This window comes from Rhinoderma darwinii, chromosome 1, assembly GCF_050947455.1.
Source record: "Rhinoderma darwinii isolate aRhiDar2 chromosome 1, aRhiDar2.hap1, whole genome shotgun sequence".
Classification (NCBI taxonomy): Eukaryota; Metazoa; Chordata; class Amphibia; order Anura; family Rhinodermatidae; genus Rhinoderma; species Rhinoderma darwinii.
The window spans coordinates 561,075,963-561,098,855 of NC_134687.1; the positions used below are offsets into that span (position 1 = coordinate 561,075,963).

Sequence of the window (22,893 nt, forward strand, 5' to 3'; positions counted from 1 at the left end):
CAATGCCTTGTACTGATTCCACTTTATCTCTGTTATGTTTTCAGATATACAAGATAAGTCGAGATGAAAAATTCTCAGGAGACAACGCACTTTCAGGTTAGCTACCAGGCAATAATTTTATTAGTTCTGTGATACAAGTTCTCAAGATGCTGGAAAATATTTACCTCCTGACTTCTAATTTAAAACCTCATCAGGAACGGAGAGATAAATACAGACATTATAATAATATCCAGCCAAATAGTACATGAATATACCTATATTAGCAGAATAAACCTTATCAGAGATAGTAGCTTTCTAGTAACATGCTCTTAACATTGTCTTGCAGAGTCCCATTCTCATTCCTTCAGGCATAAGAATAGAAGGAAAGAGTCAGTAGATGTAAGGTCAATCACGTCACGAAGCAGTGATGGTAAGAACATAAAATGTCATTCACTTCTTAGTAATATAAAGATTAGAATTGGTCTTCTAAGGAAGTCTTTATAGTTCTCTTATAGAGTATGTACTCTTTTAATAATAATAATAATAATAATAATAATAATAATAATCTTTATTTGTGAGTATTTGGACAGTTTCTGCTTGAATATCTTTGCAGGATGTCAGAATAGCCTCCCAGAGCTTCTGTTTTGATGTGAACTGCCTCCCACCCTCATAGATATTTTGCTTGAGGATGCTCCAAAGGTTCTCAATAGGGTTGAGGTCAGGGGAACATGGGGGCCACACCATGAGTTTCTCTCCTTTTATGCCCATAGCAGCCAATGACACAGAGGTATTCTTTACAGCATGATATGGTGCATTGTCATGCATGAAGATAATTTTGTTACGGAAGGCACGGTTCTTCTTTTTGTACCACGGAAGAAAGTGGTCCGTCATAAACTCGACGTACTTTGCAGAGGTCATTTTCACACCATCAGGGACCCTAAAGGGGCCTACCAGCTCTCTCCCCATGATTCCAGTCCAAAACATGACTCTGCCACCTCCTTTCTGACATTGCAGCCTTTTTGGGAAATGGTGGCCATTCACCAACCATCCACTACTCCATCCATCTGGACCATCCAGGGTTGCACGGCACTCATCAGTAAACAACACGGTTTGAAAATTAGTCTTCATGTATTTCTGAGCCCACTGCAACCGTTTCTGCTTGTGAGCATTGTTTAGGGGTGGCCGAATAATAGCTTTATGCACACTTGCAAACCTCCAGAGGATCCTACACCTTGAGGTTCGCGGGACACCAGAGGCACCAGCGGCTTCAAATACCTGTTTGCTGCTTTGCAATGGCATTTTAGCAGCTGCTCTCCTAATCCTATTAATTTGTCTGGCAGAAACCTTCCTCATTATGCCTTTATCTGAACGAACCCGTCTGTGCTCTGAATCAGCCACAAATCTTTTCACAGTACGATGATCACGCCTAAGTTTTCCTGAAATATCCAATGTTTTCATAACTTGTCCAAGGTATTGCACTATTTCACGCTTTTCGGCAGCAGAGAGATCCTTTTTCTTTCCCATATTGCTTGAAACCTGTGGCTTGCTTAATAATGTGGAATGTCCTTCTTAAGTAGTTTTCCTTTGATTGGGCATACCTGGCAAACTAATTATCACAGGTGTCTGAGATTGATTACGATGATCCAAAGAGCCCTAAGACACAATACCATCCATGAATTTCATTGAAAAACTAATAATTAAAGGGATCCTGTCATCAACATCTTACCTGTTAAACTCGCCTGACCCCTCAATGGCCGCAGCTGTCCAGAGTTCGTTCCTGTTCTCTTCTTTCCTGAAGTCCTCCTCTGTCTGTAAATATTGTCGTTTAAACTCTTCCCGCCTTTTATGGTAATTATTTTTCCCTCTGGGATGCAGCTTCTTAACCCTGCCCACCGTTGCCACCTGTCTGGCCCTGACTGGCTAAGGAGCTGTCAATCAAAAAGAAGGAGGTGGAGTCCACTCTGAGATGCTGGAGGAATGAAAATCTGACTCTTTTCAGATGAAGATTTGACTCTTTTCTGCTCATTTGCATACGGCGTGGGACCACTGAAAAACGGAATACTAAAGCTACAGAGCTTATTTAGAACATATTTATAGCTTAGATGACAATGATTTTTCACCCACTTTCACCAGGTATTGCTGGCTTTATAGCTAAAATGCTGGTGACAGGTTCCCTTTAAATGTTTATAAAAATCAAATCCAATGTGCATAATAATTTGGAACACGGTCTACATACACACATACTACTTTTTCTCAATGAATTAGAATATCATCAAAAAGATAATTTCTTTCAGTAATTCAATTAAAAAAGTGAAACTCTTATATTCTATAGATTCATTACACACAGAGCGATTTATTTCCAGCATTTTTTTCTTTTAATGTTGATGATTATGGCTAACAGTTAATGAAAACCCCAAATTTTGTATCTCTGAAAATGTGAATATTATATAAGCCCAATTTCAAAATAGATTTTTAATACAGAAATGTTGCCCTACTGAAAAGCATGTCCAGCATATGCCCTCAATACTTGGTAGGGGCTCCTTTTGCATGAATTACTGCATCAATGTGGCGTGGTATGGAGGCGATCAGCCTGTGGCACTGCTGAGGTGTTATGGAAGCCCAGGTTGCTTTGATCACGGCCTTCAGCTCGTCTGCATTGTTGGGTCTGGTGTCCCTCATCTTCCTCTTGACAATACCCTATACATTCTCTATGGGGTTTAGGTCAAACGAGCCACGCTTTACATGGCCCCATAGACTTCTATGGGAGGCGTGCGGCCGGGAGAACGGCCCAAAATAGAGTATGTTCCTTTTTTCGACGGCCCGGTTTACCAGGCCATCAAAAAAATCAGCCGTGTCAATAGCCCCATTTGCGGTCTATTGTTCCTACTGCGGCCGTGTGATAGCCGTTCAAAAATCATCCATCACATGGCCGAGAATTCCTGTCGTGTGTGTGTGTGTGTGTGTGTATAGGGCCTTATTTGCTGGGTACTAGGTAAGTGATAGACATGTGTGCGGCGATTTAAATTTAATATTATAATGGAGATGCTCACTTTTGATTCATGAGCTTTCCAAGTTCAAAATCCTTGCTCTTAGGGCTGATTCAGACGAACGCTGCGTTTTTGCGCGCGCAAAAAATGCGGCATTTTGCGCGCGCAAAAACCACTTGACAGCTCCGTGTGTCATCCGTGTATGATGCGCGGCTGCGTGATTTTCGCGCAGCCGCCATCATAGAGATGAGTCTAGTCGACGTCAGTCACTGTCCAGGGTGCTGAAAGAGTTAACTGATCGGCAAGTTAAAGAGGCTCTGTCACCAGATTTTGCAACCCCTATCTGCTATTGCAGCAGATAGGCGCTGCAATGTAGATTACAGTAACGTTTTTATTTTTAAAAAACGAGCATTTTTGGCCAAGTTATGACCATTTTTGTATTTATGCAAATGAGGCTTGCAAAAGTACAACTGGGCGTGTTGAAAAGTAAAAGTACAACTGGGCGTGTATTATGTGCGTACATCGGGGCGTGTTTACTACTTTTACTAGCTGGGCGTTCTGACGAGAAGTATCATCCACTTCTCTTCAGAACGCCCAGCTTCTGCCAGATCACGCTGTGACGTCACTTCCCCAGGTCCTGCATCGTGTCAGACGAGCGAGGACACATCGGCACCAGAGGCTACAGATGATTCTGCAGCAGCATCGGCGTTTGCAGGTAAATCGATGTAGCTACTTACCTGCAAACGCTGATGCTGCTGCAGAATCAACTGTAGCCTCTGGTGCCGACACGATGCAGGACCTGTGAGTGACGTCACAGATCTGCACTGCCAGAAGCTGGGCGTTCTGAAGAGAAGTGGATGATACTTCTCATCAGAACGCCCAGCTAGTAAAAGTAGTAAACACGCCCCGATGTACGCACATAATACACGCCCAGTTGGACTTTTACTTTAAACACGCCCACTTGGACTTTTGCAAGCCTCATTTGCATAAATACAAAAATGGCCATAACTTGGCCAAAAATGCTCGTTTTTTAAAAATAAAAACGTTACTGTAATCTACATTGCAGCGCCTATCTGCTGCAATAGCAGATAGGGGTTGCAAAATCTGGTGACAGAGCCTCTTTAACTCTTTCAGCACCCTCGACAGTGAATGCCGATCACAATATCGAGAAACCTGTTAAAAAAAAAGAAAAAGTTCGTACTTACCGAGAACTTCCGTCCCGGCCGGTGCCTTGGTGACGCGTCCTTGGTGACGCGCCTCTCTTGACATCGGGCCCCACCTCCCTGGATGACGCCGCAGTCCATGTGACCGCTGCAGCCTGTGCTTGGCCTGTGATTGGCTGGAGCGGTCACTTGGACTGAATTGTCATCCCGGGAGGTCAGACTGGAGGAAGAAGGCGGGAGTTATCGGCAAGTCAGAACTTCTTCTTTTTTTTTTACACGTTCATGTATATTGGGATCGGAAGTCACTATCTAGGGTGCTGAAACAGTTTAACTCTTTCAGCACCCTGGACAGTGACTATCTCCTGACGTCGCGTACTGGAAATTTTTTTGCCGGGTTCGGCCAAAACGAGTTCGGCCGAACCCGGTGAAGTTCGGTTCGGTTGTCCGGGTTCGCTCATCGCAAAGACACTCCGTTTGGATGTTTGTGAACAGAAAAGCACGTGGTGCTTTTCGGTTTACATTCATAATTTTGACAGCTGGTGCGCGAAACAGGCAGTTCGCACGGAAGTGCTTCCGTGCGGCCTGCGTGGTTTTCACGCACCCATTGACTTCAATGGGTGCGTGATGCGCGAAATACGCGGAGATATTGAACATGTCGCGCTTTTTGCACAGCGGACAAACGCTGCGCAAAAAGCACGGACTGTCTGTACTGCCCCATAGACTTGTATTGGTCTGTGCGTGGCGCGTGAAAACCACGCGGCCCGCACGGACCCAATACACGTTCGTGTGAATCCCCCCTTACCCATTGGAGCGGTCAACATTTATGGGCTTTTTACAACGTTTTTGATAATAACATTAGGTTAGGAGGTTCCCTATAAGTGGAGCTTCAGTTTAAATAAACAGGCTTGTATTTGATCTGCGTGGCAACTACAGACTGGCCACACGCAGCCTTTATGCAGTTTTAAACTCAGTTTATTTTAGCCAAACACAGGAATGGACACAAAAGGATGGAGATGCATCAGTCTTTTCTATATACCTTTCCTTCCTTTTGGATCACTTCTGGCTTAGTTAAAAAAAACTTCCAAAAACTGTACCAAAACTACGTGTGTGATCCTGGCCTTAGGCTAGAATCACCACATGCAGTTCTTGCGGTAAATTTTTATGCAGTTTTTTAACCAAACATAGGAGTGGAAACAAAAGAGTAGAAGTATCACTCTGTTCTTTATCAGTATCCTTCTTTTAAGAACCAATCCTTGCTTTGGCACAAAAAAACTGCATTGAAACCTGCCACACAAAAATTTATGAAAACTGCATGTGCGATTGCCGCCTTAGGCCAGGATCACACATGTAGTTTTGATGCAGTTCTTGTGGCGGTTTCTGGCTCCGTCTTTTGAGCCAAAGCCAGAAGTGGATCGAAAAGGAAGGAAAGGTATAAAGAAAAGACTGACGCATCTCCTTTCTTTTGTGTCCACTTCTGAGTTTGGCTTAAAAAACGGAACCAAAAATTGGATTAAAACTGTGTGTGTGATCCTGGCCTTAGAAAGGTCTTTTTTTCAGTCGTAAAGTTTTGGAGATATATCCCCAGTCGTTCATGTTACCTTTCATCATAGAAGACAGCTGCTGTCTAATAACTAAATAGCAAAGGGAATGATTTAATGGAAAGTTCTGTCACAAGTAGTAATAATAATAATAATAATAATAATAATAATAATAATAATAATAATAATAATCTTTATTTTTTACTTTGTGCAGCAGCAAGTTTACAGAATCACAGATATTCTTCAATGGCACGAATTCATACCATGACCATAGAGGCCCCAATAACGAAGGTAATTCCATTCATTTTTAATGCTTTCAGGTTTCATGCACCTTTAACAAAAATATTTTACAATGTATCAATTCTAAGGCTGATTAAGAATAATGATAGTGGGGAATAATTGAACAAACCTACAAAAAAAGTAACAAACATTATAAGCAATTATTAAAATGGGTATCCTGGTTTCAGCAAATATAGTTTTTTCCATTGCATAATGAGTTGGGAAATTTTCCAATATATTTTCTGTATCAATTCTTCATGATTTTCAAAATCTCTGCTTGCTGTCATTCAGTAGGAACCTTTACTTAGTTCAAGGGGATAACAATTCTGTCCTGGTCATGTGATAATCACACAGGTGCACGGCTTGTTACAGTTATCAGAACTGTGTCTTGTAACAATTCGTGTACCTGTGTGTCCAACACAAAGTAAACAATTAACATACCTATTGAATGACAGCAAGCAGAGATTTTAAAAGCCAAGAGGAAGTGATATAAGAAGTGTATTGGAAAATATTATAACTTTTCATTATTCAAAGATTAGCCTTTATTTAAAAAAAAAAATTAATACCCCATTAAACAATGAAAAAAAACAATTTTCAGTCATTGCAAACCATTAGTGATAGGCGAAGGGGTGACTGGAGAGGGATTTTTAGGACCATGGTATGTACATTATCATGGGGTATATCAGTATTATTACAATTTTGACGTTATTATAATATAATAAGATCAGTTCTAGGTGTGGTAATATAACATGTTCCTATCTGCATTGCTTTAAAGGTCATTAATATAATAAACGCAGCTCAGGAGAACAGTCCTGTGACGGTGGCAGAGGCCTTGGACAGAGTTTTAGAAATACTGAGGACAACAGAGCTCTATTCTCCACAGCTGGGAACCAAAGACGAAGATCCCCACACCAATGACCTTGTAGGAGGTCTGATGTCTGTATGTACACTTTACTACCTTGAAGAGAATTGTTCTTTTACAGTCCCCATTATATATTTACTAGCCCTGTATGATCAGAACATTGTAATTTCAGCTTGTAATGAATGTTTTACCTAAGAAAGTGAAATATATATATATATATATATATATATATATATATATATATATATAATCCCAAAAAAATGAAAAAAATGAAGAGGCAGCACTCCAAGGAAATTGGTGAAAAAAAGTGGTGTGTTTATTCACCCCAGGCAGGCAACGTTTCGATCCGTCTCTATGGGATCTTTGTCAATATATATAATAATTGAAATTTCAACATTATTTCAGGATGGTTTGCGAAGACTTTCAGGAAATGAATATGTTTTCTCAAAAAGTAAGTCTTCTATCGTGCTGAGTTTTGGGCAATTGTTGAATGACTGTGTCGGAGCCAGAACATAACCATAGCAAACAGCACCATCTCCACCTAGTGGTTAGTCATAATAAATAACCACAGAAACAAGAATTTATATTAAGAAATGATGCTCACCATACATTGCTATGGGTACATTAGAAGAATATTAGTTCACCAATGGTACCAGCTGGTCTCTGAGAAGAAACGCAGGCTTTATATCAATCAGTAATATACAGCTCACTGTTCTGGGGTGTATATTATAAAGAACATTGCTCAGCATTGCATGCCTCTTAAAGTGAATGTCCACCCTTGAACACCATTTTATTTTATTTTGTTAATCTATGCACATCTACCATTCTGTAATGCTTATTTTCTTAATACATGTTTATAGCGGTAAAGGCTCCATGCAGAGATCAAAGATCTCCTGTACAGAAATACAGCAAAGTGATAAGTTAGTTTTGCATGTAAAAACATCACTAGGGGGAGCTTACTGCATACTGTTTAAGTAATACCTTAAAGACCACCCACTGTCTTTGACAGCAGGCTGTACAGGTGCTTAGTTTGCAATGACGTTTTTGATGGCGCTGCAGAAGAGGTTAACAATCGCTTTAGTGAGCGCTCCAGCTCGAAGAATGAGGATTACTAACAGTTCCTGTTCTTAGAGCAGCACCCCGACTATGGCTGGGATCAGAGGAACAATCCCAAGACATTTAACCCTTTGATCCATGACCGCTGCATGATCAAAGGGGACTCCTGTCTTCAATAGGGTCTCCCAGTTTCCCGGTGGCCTGATTGGAGACTGAGGAATCTCTCTGAGGTCAGCCCGGTTTACGGTCTGTTCAATAAGTCTGCGTCATAACACTTGAACCAGTGTTGGATCGCTTGCACGATATACTGCAATACAAACGTATTGCAGTATATCGTGATTCTGACAGTCTCCTATGAAGCCCCGCCTCTGGCAGGGCTTCATAGAAGTACAAAGATGGCGGACCTGGGGGCCTTCAACAGGCCCCCAGGCCGCCATAACAACCAACGGCAGCCCCTGATCTCGCCGCAGGGGGCGGGCGGCGTTGGAACGTTACAGGGGATCGCCCCCCTGTTTTCAGTGATTTCAAAGCCGCAGTCACTATTGACGGCGACATTTAACGGGTTAAACTAGCGGGATCCTGCTCGTTACCTGGAAGTGTCGGCTATAACACACAGCCGACACACTCGTCCTACATAGCGGTCTCAGCCCATGAGCCCGCTCCATACTCCCCCACCCAAGGTTACGACTTTTTGACGGAATGAATAGCGACTATAGTATTGATTCCGTCAAAACAACGGAACCCTCAAACAACGGTGACAAACTGAAACCATTTGTACCGGATCCGTCACCATTGAAATCAATGGTGATGCTAACGGAAACCTATGTTTGATGCAAAGCTCAGACGGAACCCATGAACGGAGCCCTGATGCAGATGTGAATGAAGCCTAAGGGCATGACCAGACGTGGCACATTTCTTCCGACACTGTCCGCATCAATGCCGCACATAATCTGCGTTGCAGATACTGTTGCGGATCTGCCTAAAATGGGCATTAAATTGATGCGGACTAGCCGTTGCGTATTGAGGTGAAAGTACTTCCCTTCTCTCTATCAGTGCAGGATAGAGAGAAGGGACAGCCCTTTCCCTAGTCAAAGTAAAAGAAATTCATACTTACCCGGCCGTTGTCTTGGTGACGCGTCCCTCTTTCGGCATCCAGCACGACCTCCCTGGATGACGCGGCAGTCCATGTGACCGCTGCAGCCTGTGATTGGCTGCAGCGGTCACATGGGCTAAAACGTCATCCCAGGAGGCCGGACTGGAGGAAGAAGCAGGGAGTTCTGGGTAAGTATGAACGTCTTTTTTTTTACATGTTGATGTATATTGTGATCGGAAGTCACTGTCCAGGGTGCTGAAACAGTTACTGCCGATCGTTTAACTCTTTCAGCACCCTGGACAGTGACTATTTACTGACGTCGCCTAGCAACGCTCCCGTAATTACGGGTGCACAGACATAGTCACCTGTAATTACGGGTGCACACACGTAGTCACCCGTAATTACGGGAGCCCCATTGACTTCCTCAGTCTGGCTGTAGACCTAGAAATACATAGGTCCAGCCAGAATGAAGAACTATCAAGTTCGTAAAACCAATACGCTACGCAGCACACATAACATCTGCGGACTTCATTGCGGAATTTTGACTCTCCATTGAAGACAATGGAGAAATTCCGCAATGAGTCCGCAACAAGTCCGCAACAGTCAGTGTATGCTGCGGACACCAAATTCCGCACCGCAGCCTATGCTCCGCAACATCTAAACGAACCTAACTAAAAAGCTGTGGAAAGCAATGGAGAAACGTGTACGCTGCGGATTTCCAGAGCCATTCCGCCACGTCTGGTCATGCCCTTAGTGTTTACAAGGTCTGTTATAGAGGATAGAAGTCTTACCTCCTACTCTTCTATTTACTGTTCTAGATATACACCAAAGCCATAGTCACCTTTCCGTGCCAATAACCATTAATGATATTCCACCTCGAATAGCACAATTACTGGATAATGAAAATTGCTGGGACTTTAACATATTTGAATTAGAAGCTGATACACATAAAAGGTAAGTGGTAGTAACACATCTCAGAAGGTTATCATCAAGTACCATATAATGTTTAATACTAGGGCCTCAACAAAGACTATAACAATAGAGATACCAGAGGCATAATTTGAAGCTCCTGGGCACAATGAAAAATCTGTAAGAGGCCCCCATTCTACCATGTGCCATTTATAACACCGATGTCTTCTTAGAGTACGCTCACGCGTCGCCTACTTGCATTGTTTTTCCGCAGCATAAACATACACTATACACTGTGGACAACTTTACAATGCATGCCTATGGGGAAAAATATTCTGCAACGCAAGGTCCATAGAAATCGGTCTGCGTTGCAGAATATATTTCCCATAGGCATACATTGTAGATTTGTGCAGCGTATTTTTACACTGTGGAAATACAATGCATGTAGGTCACTTGTGAGTATACCCCTATGTGGCAACCAACCCCCTATAGCTATGTCCTAAGTGACACCAACCACAGGAAATAGACAATTCATTTTCAATTCGTGTTAAATCACCATTTCACTAGTAGTATACATCGTTTTTATTGGGTTCTATGAGTAAGTGGCAATCTCAAGAATATTTCATCTGAACTGATGGCAGGGACAAGCGAAGTAAGTAATACTAGAATGATGTATTTTGAGGGGAGGTATCCTTCAAAGCAAGACCCCTCAGCATGTTTTTTTGACTACACCTAAATAATATAGTTTCAATACATTTACAAGCATGGTTCCCTGCCTAATGTAGCTTGTCTACTAAGAATGATACTGTAAAGGATCTGCCAGGCACAACTTCTGTGTATACGCCCATAGGTAATCAGTCTGCACCTGAGTCTATGTCTCTGAGACTGACTCCAGCTTCCACCACTCAGGATGGCAGGCTTAAGAGTGGGAGAGCCTATCGCAGCCTGGCCAGACGGAGCTAGCTCCCGCCCTCTGTCTATTTATACCTGCCTTTCCTGTTCCTCCTTTGCTTGTGATTCTTCTCGTGTGGTTTCCTGGCCCAGCTACAGCTTCTGACTATTTGATCCTGCTCCATACTGACCCTGGCTTTCTGACTACTATCCTACTCTGCGTTTGGTGCCTCGTGCACTCCTGGTTTGACTCGGCTCGTTCACCACTCTTGTTGCTCACGTTGTTGCCGTGGGCAACTGCCCCATTTCCCTTTGCTTTGTGTTCCCTTGTCTGTCTCTTGCACTTACTGAGCGTAGGGACCTCCACCCAGTTGTACCCCGTCGCCTAGGGCGGGTCGTTGCAAGTAGGCAGGGACAGAGTGGCGGGTAGATTAGGGCTCACTTGTCCGTTTCACTACCCCCGTCATTACATAATCACAAGCCTCCCCAGAGACCTTGGACCCATATCTCCATGAATTTTATCACCGATTTGCCTCCATCTCAAGGCAAGTCGGTGGTGTGGGTGGTAGTAGACCGCTTCAGTAAGATGTGCCCCTCAAGAAACTACCTAATGCCAAGACGTTAGCTACCTTGTTTGTCAAACACATCCTGCGTCTCCATGGGGTCCCTGTCAATATTGTTTCGGACAGAGGGGTACAATTTGTTTCATTGTTTTGGAGAGCCTTCTGTAAAAAGTTGGAGATTGATCTGTCCTTCTCCTCTGCCTTCCATCCTGAAACTAATGGTCAAACTGAGAGGACTAATCAATCTCTAGAACCATATTTAAGGTGTTTTATCTCTGACTGTCAATATGATTGGGTCTCATTCATTCCCCTCGCCGAATTTTCCCTAAATAACCGGGTCAGTAACTCGTCAGGGGTCTCCCCCTTTTTCTGTAATTTTGGGTTTAATCCACGGTTCTCCTCCGTTTCACCTGGTAGTTCCAACAATCCCGAGGTAGAAGTCGTTCATCGGGAACTGTGCACAGTCTGGGCCCAGGTTCAGAAGAACCTTGAGGCATCCCAGAGCATACAAAAAACTCAGGCTGATAGAAGACGTTCTGCTAACCCCTTGTTTATGGTCGGGGATCTGGTGTGGTTATCGTCTAGGAACTTGTGCCTTAAGGTCCCGTCCAAGAAATTTGCTCCCCGGTTTATTGGGCCGTATAAGGTCATTGAAGTCCTCAATCCTGTCTCCTTCCGACTGGAGTTGCCCCCATCTTTTCGAATACACGACGTGTTTCATGCCTCCCTCCTTAAACGCTGCTCCCCGTCCTTGGCTCCCTCGAGGAAACCTCCTGTTCCCGTTCTCACCCCTGAGGGAGTGGAATTCGAGGTGGCCAAGATTGTGGACAGCAAGATGGTCCAAGGCTCCCTCCAGTACCTGGTCCACTGGAGAGGATACGGGCCTGAGGAGAGGACTTGGGTACCCGCCCGGGATGTTCACACTGGGGTATTGGTCAGGAGGTTCCACCTTTGTTTCCCCAATAAACCAGGTCCACTTAGAAAGGGTCCGGTGGCCCCTCATAAAAGGGGGTGGGGGGGTACTGTAAAGGATCTGCCAGGCACAACTTCTGTGTATACGCCCATAGGTAATCAGTCTGCACCTGAGTCTATGTCTCTGAGACTGACTCCAGCTTCCACCACTCAGGATGGCAGGCTTAGGAGTGGGAGAGCCTATCGCAGCCTGGCCAGACGGAGCTAGCTCCCGCCCTCTGTCTATTTATACCTGCCTTTCCTGTTCCTCCTTTGCTTGCGATTCTTCTCGTGTGGTTTCCTGGCCCAGCTACAGCTTCTGACTATTTGATCCTGCTCCATACTGACCCTGGCTTTCTGACTACTCTCCTGCTCTGCGTTTGGTACCTCGTGCACTCCTGGTTTGACTCGGCTCGTTCACCACTCTTGTTGCTCACGGTGTTGCCGTGGGCAACTGCCCCATTTCCCTTTGCTTTGTGTTCCCTTGTCTGTTTGTCTCTTGCACTTACTGAGCGTAGGGACCGCCGCCCAGTTGTACCCCGTCGCCTAGGGCGGGTCGTTGCAAGTATGCAGGGACAGAGTGGCGGGTAGATTAGGGCTCACTTGTCCGTTTCCCTACCCCCGTCATTACAGATACTTATGCCATTGTAATCACCTTGTATGTTATTCTTACACTGTCTGAGGCTAAAGACAATGTTACCATAATATCATTTCATTATAAGCTTTATGTATAGGATCTATATACTGTTAATAGTTCACCATGTAAATGAATGCTTTATATTAAGGCATATGTGGTCTTGCACCTCTCCAACCCCAATTGCTATGCCACTGAGAAGGAGTGAACCTAAAAGGTGAGGGAACTCCACAGCAAGAACAAAATTAGACAACATCTGGTGCCAGTTCATGCCACAATGCCATCCAAGTAACAAGACAGCCTAAATCACTTTCCTCCTCTGTACCCTTCATGAGGCTGCAACTGCGGTCAGCGGGAGCCCTGCACAGGTTAATGCTATCCATAACACTACCCATAGTAGCTACATGGACAGTTAACAGGACTAAAAGTGATTTTAGATGTAGCAATTTTAACAATCTTTACATCTATCGTATGAAAACGAGTGCTAAATATAAATTTTTTAAATTTGTGTAATCTTTACGTGAATTAGTGAACTACCTGAATCAATGACTTCGCATACTGAAAATTGTTCATATTGTTCTAAAAAATTGTTTTGCTTATGGGACAATTAGGTATTGGTAAAGAATCCATCAGGCTCTCCTTTGAATTTAACGGAGCGTCTGATGGCTTATAGTATTTCAAATTCATTGACTTTAAATTAAACAGTGAATTTTGTTTTTTAGGCCACTAGTTTATCTTGGTCTGAAAATATTTGCTTGTTTTGGTGTCTGTGAATTTCTGAATTGCTCAGAAGCAACCCTGCGCTCCTGGCTGCAAACAATTGAGGCCAACTATCATACGTCTAATGCCTACCACAACTCCACCCATGCAGCCGATGTTCTTCATGCCACAGCCTATTTCCTTCAGAAGGAGAATGTGAAGGTATTTAAATGTCAGTGTTCTCCTACTGACTCAATGTGTGACTTCAGAATGGGTCTTTACAAAGGTCTAGGCTTTACGTGATAGTTCTGCAGGAGGGACTTGACATACAAAAATTATAGAGTAACTGGAGAGAATCTTCCCCAAAGTGGTAATTATTTACGCCATTTAACTTATGTTATAGAATTCTGGTTCATCCTGTACTACCTGCCAAGTGCAACCCCAAATTGGGGTACAGAATCAAATTTTTGGGAAAATAATACTGTTAGGAACTATTTATTTTTTCATCCCAGAATAAACTGATGCTTAGGGATTTAGGACAAAACTACAAAAGGTTCCCATTCAGTTCAGAAGTAGGCGCAGTCCTCTGTATGTTTGTAAAGTCTTCCAATAACATTATGCAAACTTAGACAAATTTTGTGTCATCTAATATATTCAGGATTTATCATTTGGCCAACAAGGCAGGAATTGTAATGCTCTCAGTCACAGAGATAGTCATAGGAAGGACCACCATATTGCACAGTTCATCTATAGGACCACCTTTTCCCCGAAACGTTGTCGCGTGATGGTTTTTTGGGGTGTTAATTCTCTGTTTAAATTGGTAGGAACTGGGGCAAAGTAATACTGATCGGAGTAAGTAGATGTCTGGTCTGGTAATGTCAAAATTGGAATGGCAGAAATTTAGTTAAACAAGTGAGAGTCTACAAAATTGTAGACAGGACTAAGTCAGGTTTCCAGTTGGAAGATCAGCAACAGTCAGAAAAATGCTGTACCATAGGGCAAAGCAGGAGTATGCTCAAGCAAACACTAGAGATACTGTAGGAACTAACCCCCATAGCTGGCGCCAGGCAGGAGTCAGATGCAGATTTAAATAAGGCCGGCTTAATCTTGCTTGGCCTCGTGACTGTGTGGTTTATATATTTGCCGCCTGCCATCCTGCTTGCTTCCAGGTGCAAGAGTAAACATCTAGTCGGGTATTTGGACATACAATTTTTAGCAGTGTGTGGTGAAGCCATTGAGTTATTTCATAATAGATCCATTTCTATCTGTTACGTGTTGCCATCTGACTCGTTGATTCCCTTCTTAGGTAACTCTTGATCAGTTGGACAAAGTAGCCGCTTTAATAGCTGCCACGGTACATGATATAGATCACCCCGGTCGCACCAACTCGTTCCTTTGCAACGCTGGCAGTGAATTAGCCCTTCTGTACAATGATACAGCTGTCTTAGAAAGTCATCACTCTGCATTGGCATTCCAGCTCACAGCAAAGGAGGGAAAATGCAATATTTTCAAAAACATGGATCGGTATGTCTTACTTCACTTCTTATTGTGTTGTACATGAAAAATTCAATTAGAACGGCAATTACTGTTGACCTTCAGCTCAAAATTTACATACAATATTTTGACCAACCTATGTACCCAAATGTCTTAATTTTCAAAAGATTGTCCAACATAAAGAAGAATTTGCAAAAGGAGTAAAAAAGTACAAAAAATTGCTGCAAAACTTGTAGTATGCAAGGAAAATACTGAGCTGCACTGGAAAAGGGTCCCCTTACACGGTCCGACGTGGGATGTGTAAACGAGCACCGATCAACGAGACCGGCTCGTTGATCAGTGTTCGTTTGCTCCTTTCACAAGGAGCTATGTACGGGGACAAGTGCTCGTTACTACGATTGCTCGTCCCCACGCATTTCCATCATGTCAGCAGCACATCTCGCTGTTTACACAGGAAGATGTTCTGCCGACAAGAATAATATTTCATGCTGTATAAACAATACGATCAGCCGATGAATGAGCATTTGCTCGTTCATCGGCTGGTCGTGCCCTGTATACACGGGGCAATGATTGGGAACGAGCGTTCATATGAACACTTGTTTGCCCAATTATTGGCCCATGTAAAAGGGCCTTTAGCCAGGAACCATTATCTATTGGGCTTCCTCGGCTCCTGGACCCTCAGGCAGTACCAAATTGCCTCACTAGTTTGACATTAGCAGCGCTGAATTGTGAATGATGGTCATAATTCCTGCATACCTCCCCTATTTTCTGCAGCAGGGGACTGAGAAAAGCTGCATCACTCTGGGTGATTCACTCTGAATATTGATGTCATAGACCATCCTTTTGACAAACTGCACTTCTCTAGTTATAAATATTTTCTCTTTTTCAGAACCCAATATCGGACCCTTCGTCAAGCCATAATTGATATGGTTTTAGCCACTGAAATGACCAGGCACTTCGAGCATGTGAACAAGTTTGTGAATAGCATCAATAAGCCCATTGCTGCTGAAGAGAGCAATTCAAATGTAAGACAAAGTCAGAATTGGCTGTTCATTATGCGACTTATATTGTTGTTTTCCCCACGCCAAAATATTTAACCCCTTACAGCCACAGCAATTTTTTAGTTTTCCATTTTCGTCCCCCCCCCCCTGCTTTCCAAGAGCCTTCCAAGAGCCATAACATCTTTAATTTGCAGTCAACATAGTCGTATGAGAGCTTCTTTTTGCAGGACAAGTTGTTGTTTTTGATGACATCATTTATTGTACCATATAATATAATTTAAAAAAAACTCAGATGGGCGGAATGGAAAACAAAAAGCAATTCCCTCATTGTTTTTTGGGTTTTGTTTTCTTGGCGTACATTATGCGGTAAAAATGATATGTCAACTTTATTCTGCGGGTCGATATGATTACAGCGATACCAAATATAGAAAGTTTTTTTTATGTTTTACCACTTTTACAAAATAAAAACAATTTGTTAAAAAGAAAAATTTTGTGTTGCCATATTCTGAAACCCATTTATTTTTTTATCAATGGAGCTGTGTGGGGGCTTCTCTTTCATGGCAGTATTTTGGGGTGCATATGACTTTTTACAACATTTTTGTGGAGGTGAGGTGATCAAAAAGTGGCAATTCTGGCCTATTTTTATGGCATTCACCGTGCCGGATAAATAATGTTTTATTGTAATAGTTTGGACTTTTACGGATGCAGCAATAGCAATTATGTTTCTTTTTTACATTACTTTAGGGGGAAAATTGGGAAAGGGGTTTTTTAACTATTAATATTTTTTCCCCAATGTTAGTAAAAACTTAGTTGGACTAAAAATAAGTGACTTGAACAAGTGATCGTTAGGTATTGCAGTACTTTGTTCTTTTACAGCGCTCTTATTACATTCTGTCTCTGCTAGGGCTTGATAGAAGGATCAGAATGGCAGGTGGGTCATCATTAGGCCCCCAGGAGCCATGACAACCATCAGAACCCTGCAAATGTGTTGCGAGAGGGCCAATGGGATGGTGAAGGGGCCCCCCTCTAACAGCTTAGATGCGCAGTTGCTATTGATCACTGCATCTAAGTGGTTGAATGGCCAGGATCGGAGTTATTTCAGATTCTGCCCGTTACAGCGAGGTGCCAGTTGTAACACAGTCGACACCTGCTGTGTAAGAAGCGGGCTCAACCTGTGAGCCCTCGCCATACTTTCCCTTCCCGGCTAGGACTTACAGGTACATCAAATGTGAGGAAGGGATTAACTGGCTGCAAACCAAGTAAAGTAATACCGTGTGCTGATGGGAATATATTAGGATTGACGTTTCATATGTCAGTCTTAAACTGATGTCTGAGTAAAATGAGCCAAATTTATTGAGAGGTGCCTGCCTCTTAGAAAATGGAGCAGATTGTCTTAAAAGACTGCCGAGGTGTGCAAAATTTATTGTCATTAGAAATCATAAATCTGTAGGAAACTCGCTGGTCCTGCCCCTCGTTAACGTCACTTTCAAATTTTGGCACAATTATGACATGCGCCAAAATTTGCAACTTGGCATAAACTGGTTATGAAATCCGCTACAAACTGTATAGATGTATTTGCCTTTAGCACGGACAGGCAAAATTCAGAATGAGTAACCTCCTAAATGTAAGATCTTTGACATGCATTTAGCGGCGATTCACAGGTATTGCAGCCTTTTCTCCAATTAAAGTGAATCTCCCCAAAGGCTGCAATACCTGTGAATCGCCACTAAATGCATGTCGACTACTCACAATGAGCAAGAAGAAATGAAAAGAAAGCAGTGCTCGTACGAGCGCTGCAGCCACTTCAAAACAGCTAATCGGCGGTGGGTCTGGGAGTCAGACCCCGACCCATCAGCTATTGATTGCCTATCCTGAGGATAAGCCATACATTTTTATTAGGCTATGTAAACCTTTGAAAGTGATATATATATATATTTATTGAAGAAAATCCCACAGCACTCCGCGTTAGTGAAAAAAATGGTGGTTTATTAAGCCAGCACAAGCTACGTTTCTCTCTTGCTATAGGATGCTTCATAAAGGTCCTATAGCAGGACAGAAACGTTGTAGCTTGTGCTGGCTTAATAAACCACCATTTTTTTCACTAACACGGAGTGCTGTGGGATTTTCTTCAATATTGATCTATATTCCCTCTATCAGGATTACCTCCTTGCACCTGAGACCATCTTGGAATTGCATCTTGAGTGCTGCTGCTTTTCTATTTGTGTGTGTGTGTATGTATATATATATATATATATATATATATATATATATATATATATATATAAATCTATCAGTGTGATTGGGACAACTTTCAAATGAGTTTTTATTAAATATTATTTTTACTTTTTGAGATACAGTTGCTCAGTATCCCGACAGGTATAGTGTCAGCTGGTTGTGACTTAGATGTGATGGATAACAGGTGGATCCTGCATGTCAGAGACACGCATGATCCGCTTTCACTGAACCCGTCAGTCCCGCGGACCTGACTGGTACAGGATTCAGCGAACGATACAGCTGCTCTGTATACAGGAAACAAAGCAGCGGTGCCTCAAAGTAAAATAATTTTTAAAAACTAATTTGAAGGCTGCACTAATCACTGACTGACATTTTTATTTTAAAATCACTTTCAAAGGTTTACATAGCCTTTAAAAAAATAATTCCTAAGGCCTGGTCAAAATTATATGCCATATATATATATATATATATATATACATACACATATACTGCGTATTTTCATATAAAATGTATATGACTTCCTTAACCCCTTCTTGCCACAGGACATATATTTACATCAAAGGCAGTAAGTCATTCCTGCAATCTGATATAAATGTACTTGCTGGTAAGCAAATGGGCACAGCAGCTGTGACGATCATATGTACTCCCTATAACCAAGGGCCTAACAAATGCCCTCAGGGCCATCCTATAACATTGACGGTCAGGGCATACGTTAGGTATGGCCACATAGCAGTCTGTGCATATTAGGCCTAATGGGACTAAAAAATACAAAATAATATAAAAGAAATGCCGACCTGTACTCCAAAATGGTGTAAAAAAAAACGTGTTTCATTAAAATACAAGGCCCCATACAGCTACATTGACGTAAAACTTTTGGCAATCGGAATGCGTGGAGGCAAAAAAGTAAATTCTTGTCTTCAAGACCAAAATTGGCTGCGTCCTGGTGGGCTTAACACTCCAAAGCTTTATTTGTTTATGTGTTTGCTAAAATTTCTGTTTGTCTGCAGAGTGACGGCAGTGACTGCGAGTGTTCCCCCAGTATCAAAAATTCACCAGAGAACCGTATACTCATCAAACGCATGATGATAAAATGTGCAGACGTTGCCAACCCGTGTCGTCCATTGGATTTGTGCATTGAATGGGCTGGAAGGATCTCAGAGGAGTATTTTGCTCAGGTAAAATACCTCATGTTCTAGAAGAAACCACTCAACATGTGGAATTATGCGTTTCCAAGTTCAAAGAAGGAAGTTTACCGAGGTTTAATGGGGGAAGTGATAATAACAAGTGTCCACAATAGACACCAAATTATAAAGCACTGGTCAGTGTAGGGGTTATTTCACCATATAAATGGGTTGTCCAGTCTTTTTTATAATTACAAAAATATTCATTCATTCTTACACCTCGAATGGTAAAACCTTGAAGATGTCATTCTTTTTTTACAGCAGAGGGTTTGTTACTACATAGCCCTGTAGGTAAGCCTGGAGATTTGGGCTCCTGCTCTCTTTAGCTCTCATAGGATTGCCTAGCCTGATACAGTATATCAAACTTTAGTTGTGTGAAAGTAGGACTAGGTCCAGTGGCGTAGCGACTGCTACGGGGCCCGCGGCATGAGGGGGCCCGTGTCGCCCGCCGGCACGGGCCCCCACCATGGCCGGAGGCTCCGCTAGCAGCCGCTATGGCTGCTACAGCGGGACGCCACTGAACACTACTGCAGAGCAGGGAGGTATCTCCCCGCTCCGCCATTAAATAAAAGACATGTATCCCCTCTCCACAGGATAGGGGATACATGTGTGATCGCTGGCATTGATAGGGAGAACGGGGGACTGAAAGTCCCCTGAAGTTCTCCATCACAAACCTCTGACTTCCGGGGTCTGTATCGGCAGCTCCGTAGAAATGGAGCGCCGGTCTCGCTTGTGCGCATGCGTGACCAGCGCTCCTTTCATTTTTATTGTGCTGCCGACACAGACGCCGGAAGTCACAGGTTAGTCATGGAGAACTTCAGGGGACTTTCAGTCCCCCCCCGTTCTCCCTATCAATGCCAGCGATCACACATGTATCCCCTGTCCTGTGAATAGGGGATGCATGTTATTTGTAGGACACACTATAGGTCGCATATGCAGGGGGGGGGGTGCTGTATGGCGTTCCCTGCAGGGGGGGGGAGCGCTGTATGGCGTTCCCTGCAGGGGGGGGGAGCGCTGTATGGCGTTCCCTGCAGGGGGGGGCTGTATGGCGTTCCCTGGAGGGGGGGGGCGCGCTGTATGGCGTTCCCTGCAGGGAGGGGCGCTGTATGGCGTTCCCTGCAGGGAGGGGCGCTGTATGGCGTTCCCTGCAGTGGGGGCACTGTATGGCGTTCCCTGCAGGGGGGGGCGCTGTATGGCGTTCCCTGCAGGGGGGGCGCTGTATGGCGTTCCCTACGGGGGGGGCTGTATGGCGTTCTCTACGGTGGGGGCTGTATGGCGTTCTCTACGGTGGGGGCTGTATGGCGTTAGCGCCATACAGCCCCCTCTGTAGATAACGCCATACAGTCCCCCTGTAAATAAAGCCATACAGTCCCCCTGTAGATAACGCCATACAGTCCCCCCTGTAGATAACGCCATACAGTTCCCCCTGTAGATAACGCCATACAGTCCCCCCTGTAGATAGCGCCACACAGCCCCCCTGTACATAGCGCCATACGGTCCCCTGTAGATAACGCCATACAGTCCCCCCTGTAGATAACGCCATACAGCGCCCCCCCCTGTAGATAACGCCATACAGCGCCCCCCCCTGTAGATAACGCCATACAGCGCCCCCCCCCCTGTAGATAACGTCATACAGCGCCCCCCCTGTAGATAACGCCATACAGCGCCCCCCTGTAGATAACGCCATACAGCCCCCCCAGTAGATAACGCCATACAGTCCCCCCTGTAGATAACGCCATACAGTCTACAGGGGGGCTGTATGGCGTTATCTATAGGGGGGGCTGTATGGCGTTATCTACAGGGGGGGGCGCTGTATGGCGTTATCTACATGGGGGGCGCTGTATGACGTTATCTACAGGGGGGGGCGCTGTATGGCGTTATCTACAGGGGGGGGCGCTGTATGGCGTTATCTACAGGGGGGGCGCTGTATGGCGTTATCTACAGGGGGGCTGTAAAACAGGCACTATCTACAAGGTGGGGGGGGGTTGTGTGACACCCAGGGGAGGGGGGGGGGCCCAGTCAAAAGTTTGCTATGGGGCCCAGTGTTTCCTAGTTACGCCCCTGACTAGGTCCATTCTTTGACACCAAGCAGTGGTTTTTAAAATGAGGAAGATTTGAAACACAAATTTTATTAGAAAGTTGCCGAACCATGGCCATGAAATTCAAGAATTCATTTATAGATCACTGGTAAAAGGTTGCATTACAATTTCACTACTAGTGAAACGTTAACTGGTAGGTTGCGGTGTTCATAAAAGTATATTTAACATTATGCCAGATCAATAATTTCACTTTTCTTGCAGACTGATGAAGAGAAGAGACAAGGTTTGCCAGTAGTTATGCCAGTATTTGACCGGAACACCTGTAGCATACCAAAATCTCAGATATCATTCATAGACTACTTTATCACAGACATGTTTGATGCATGGGATGGTAAGAACATAGATTATCTGACTATGAAGTGTGTTGTTTATAATCTGCATATTAAATGTACCGATACAGGTTCTTTCGCTTAATAAAACTTTTGTGTGTGTATGTATCATGTGAAAAAGTAAGAACACCCCTTGTAAAAAAAACATCTTCGGGCCTGATCACATCAACGTTGCCCTTCCGTTGAGGGGTTCCGTCGGGTTAACCCCTCAACGGAAAGGCAAACGGAAACCTAAGCTTCCGTTTCCCTCACCATTGCTATCAATGGTGACTTAAACCTAGATAATGATTTCCATCTGTCCCCGTTGTGACAGGGTTCCGTTGTTCTTGACGAAACCAATAGCGCAGTGAACTGCGCTATTGATTCCGTCAAAACATTGAGTTCAATGGTGAAGGAAACGGAAGCTGAGATTTCCGTTTGCTTTCCGCTGAGGGTATAACCCGACGGAAACCTCAGACGGAACCCCTCAACGGAACACCGACGGTGACGTGAACACGCCCTTAGGGCCAGTTCACGCAAAGTTTTTTTGGTGCCAATTTTGACGCAAAAAGGGCATTGAGATAAGGGCAACAAAGGGTTAAATAAGCTTGGCAACACTTCTTTTGCATACGATAATTTAACTTATTGTGATTACTGTAAATTAGAAAATAAAAGGGTTTGTATAGGATTAGAAAAACATGGCGCTTTTTTCCAAAAGGATCGCCACACCGGTCCACAGGGCGTGTTTGCCATTGCAACTGAACTCATTCACTTTAATGGAGATGTGCTGCCATGCCAGACACAACCTATGGACACGGTTTCCTGTATAACCCTGAGAAGTGTACTTAACTTTACAAACAAATAAAATATCTCAATCCCTCCTTAGTCAGCTGGAGATGCATATTAGTCATAGTGCAACCAGAAATGTTGGCTGCTTTCCCTCGAGCGGTTTCACTGAAGAACTGAAGGTA

The 22,893-nt window shown here is 43.7% G+C and overlaps 1 protein-coding gene across 4 annotated transcripts in view; it reads left to right on the top strand.

The window, feature by feature from the left end:
- PDE8B (phosphodiesterase 8B) overlaps positions 1 to 22,893 on the top strand; it is a 230,248-nt gene that overhangs the window by 199,697 nt on the left and 7,658 nt on the right. For 3 of the 4 annotated variants that reach the window (XM_075838621.1, XM_075838649.1, XM_075838631.1), the window contains 11 exons: positions 45 to 96; positions 326 to 409; positions 5,882 to 5,958; positions 6,722 to 6,886; positions 7,214 to 7,259; positions 9,776 to 9,911; positions 13,628 to 13,826; positions 14,911 to 15,128; positions 15,988 to 16,123; positions 19,342 to 19,509; positions 21,816 to 21,945. In XM_075838621.1, the coding sequence (XP_075694736.1) occupies positions 45 to 96; positions 326 to 409; positions 5,882 to 5,958; positions 6,722 to 6,886; positions 7,214 to 7,259; positions 9,776 to 9,911; positions 13,628 to 13,826; positions 14,911 to 15,128; positions 15,988 to 16,123; positions 19,342 to 19,509; positions 21,816 to 21,945 (1,411 nt within the window). The remainder of the gene's footprint in view (positions 1 to 44; positions 97 to 325; positions 410 to 5,881; positions 5,959 to 6,721; positions 6,887 to 7,213; positions 7,260 to 9,775; positions 9,912 to 13,627; positions 13,827 to 14,910; positions 15,129 to 15,987; positions 16,124 to 19,341; positions 19,510 to 21,815; positions 21,946 to 22,893) is intronic. The other variant, XM_075838639.1, reaches the window with a different exon arrangement.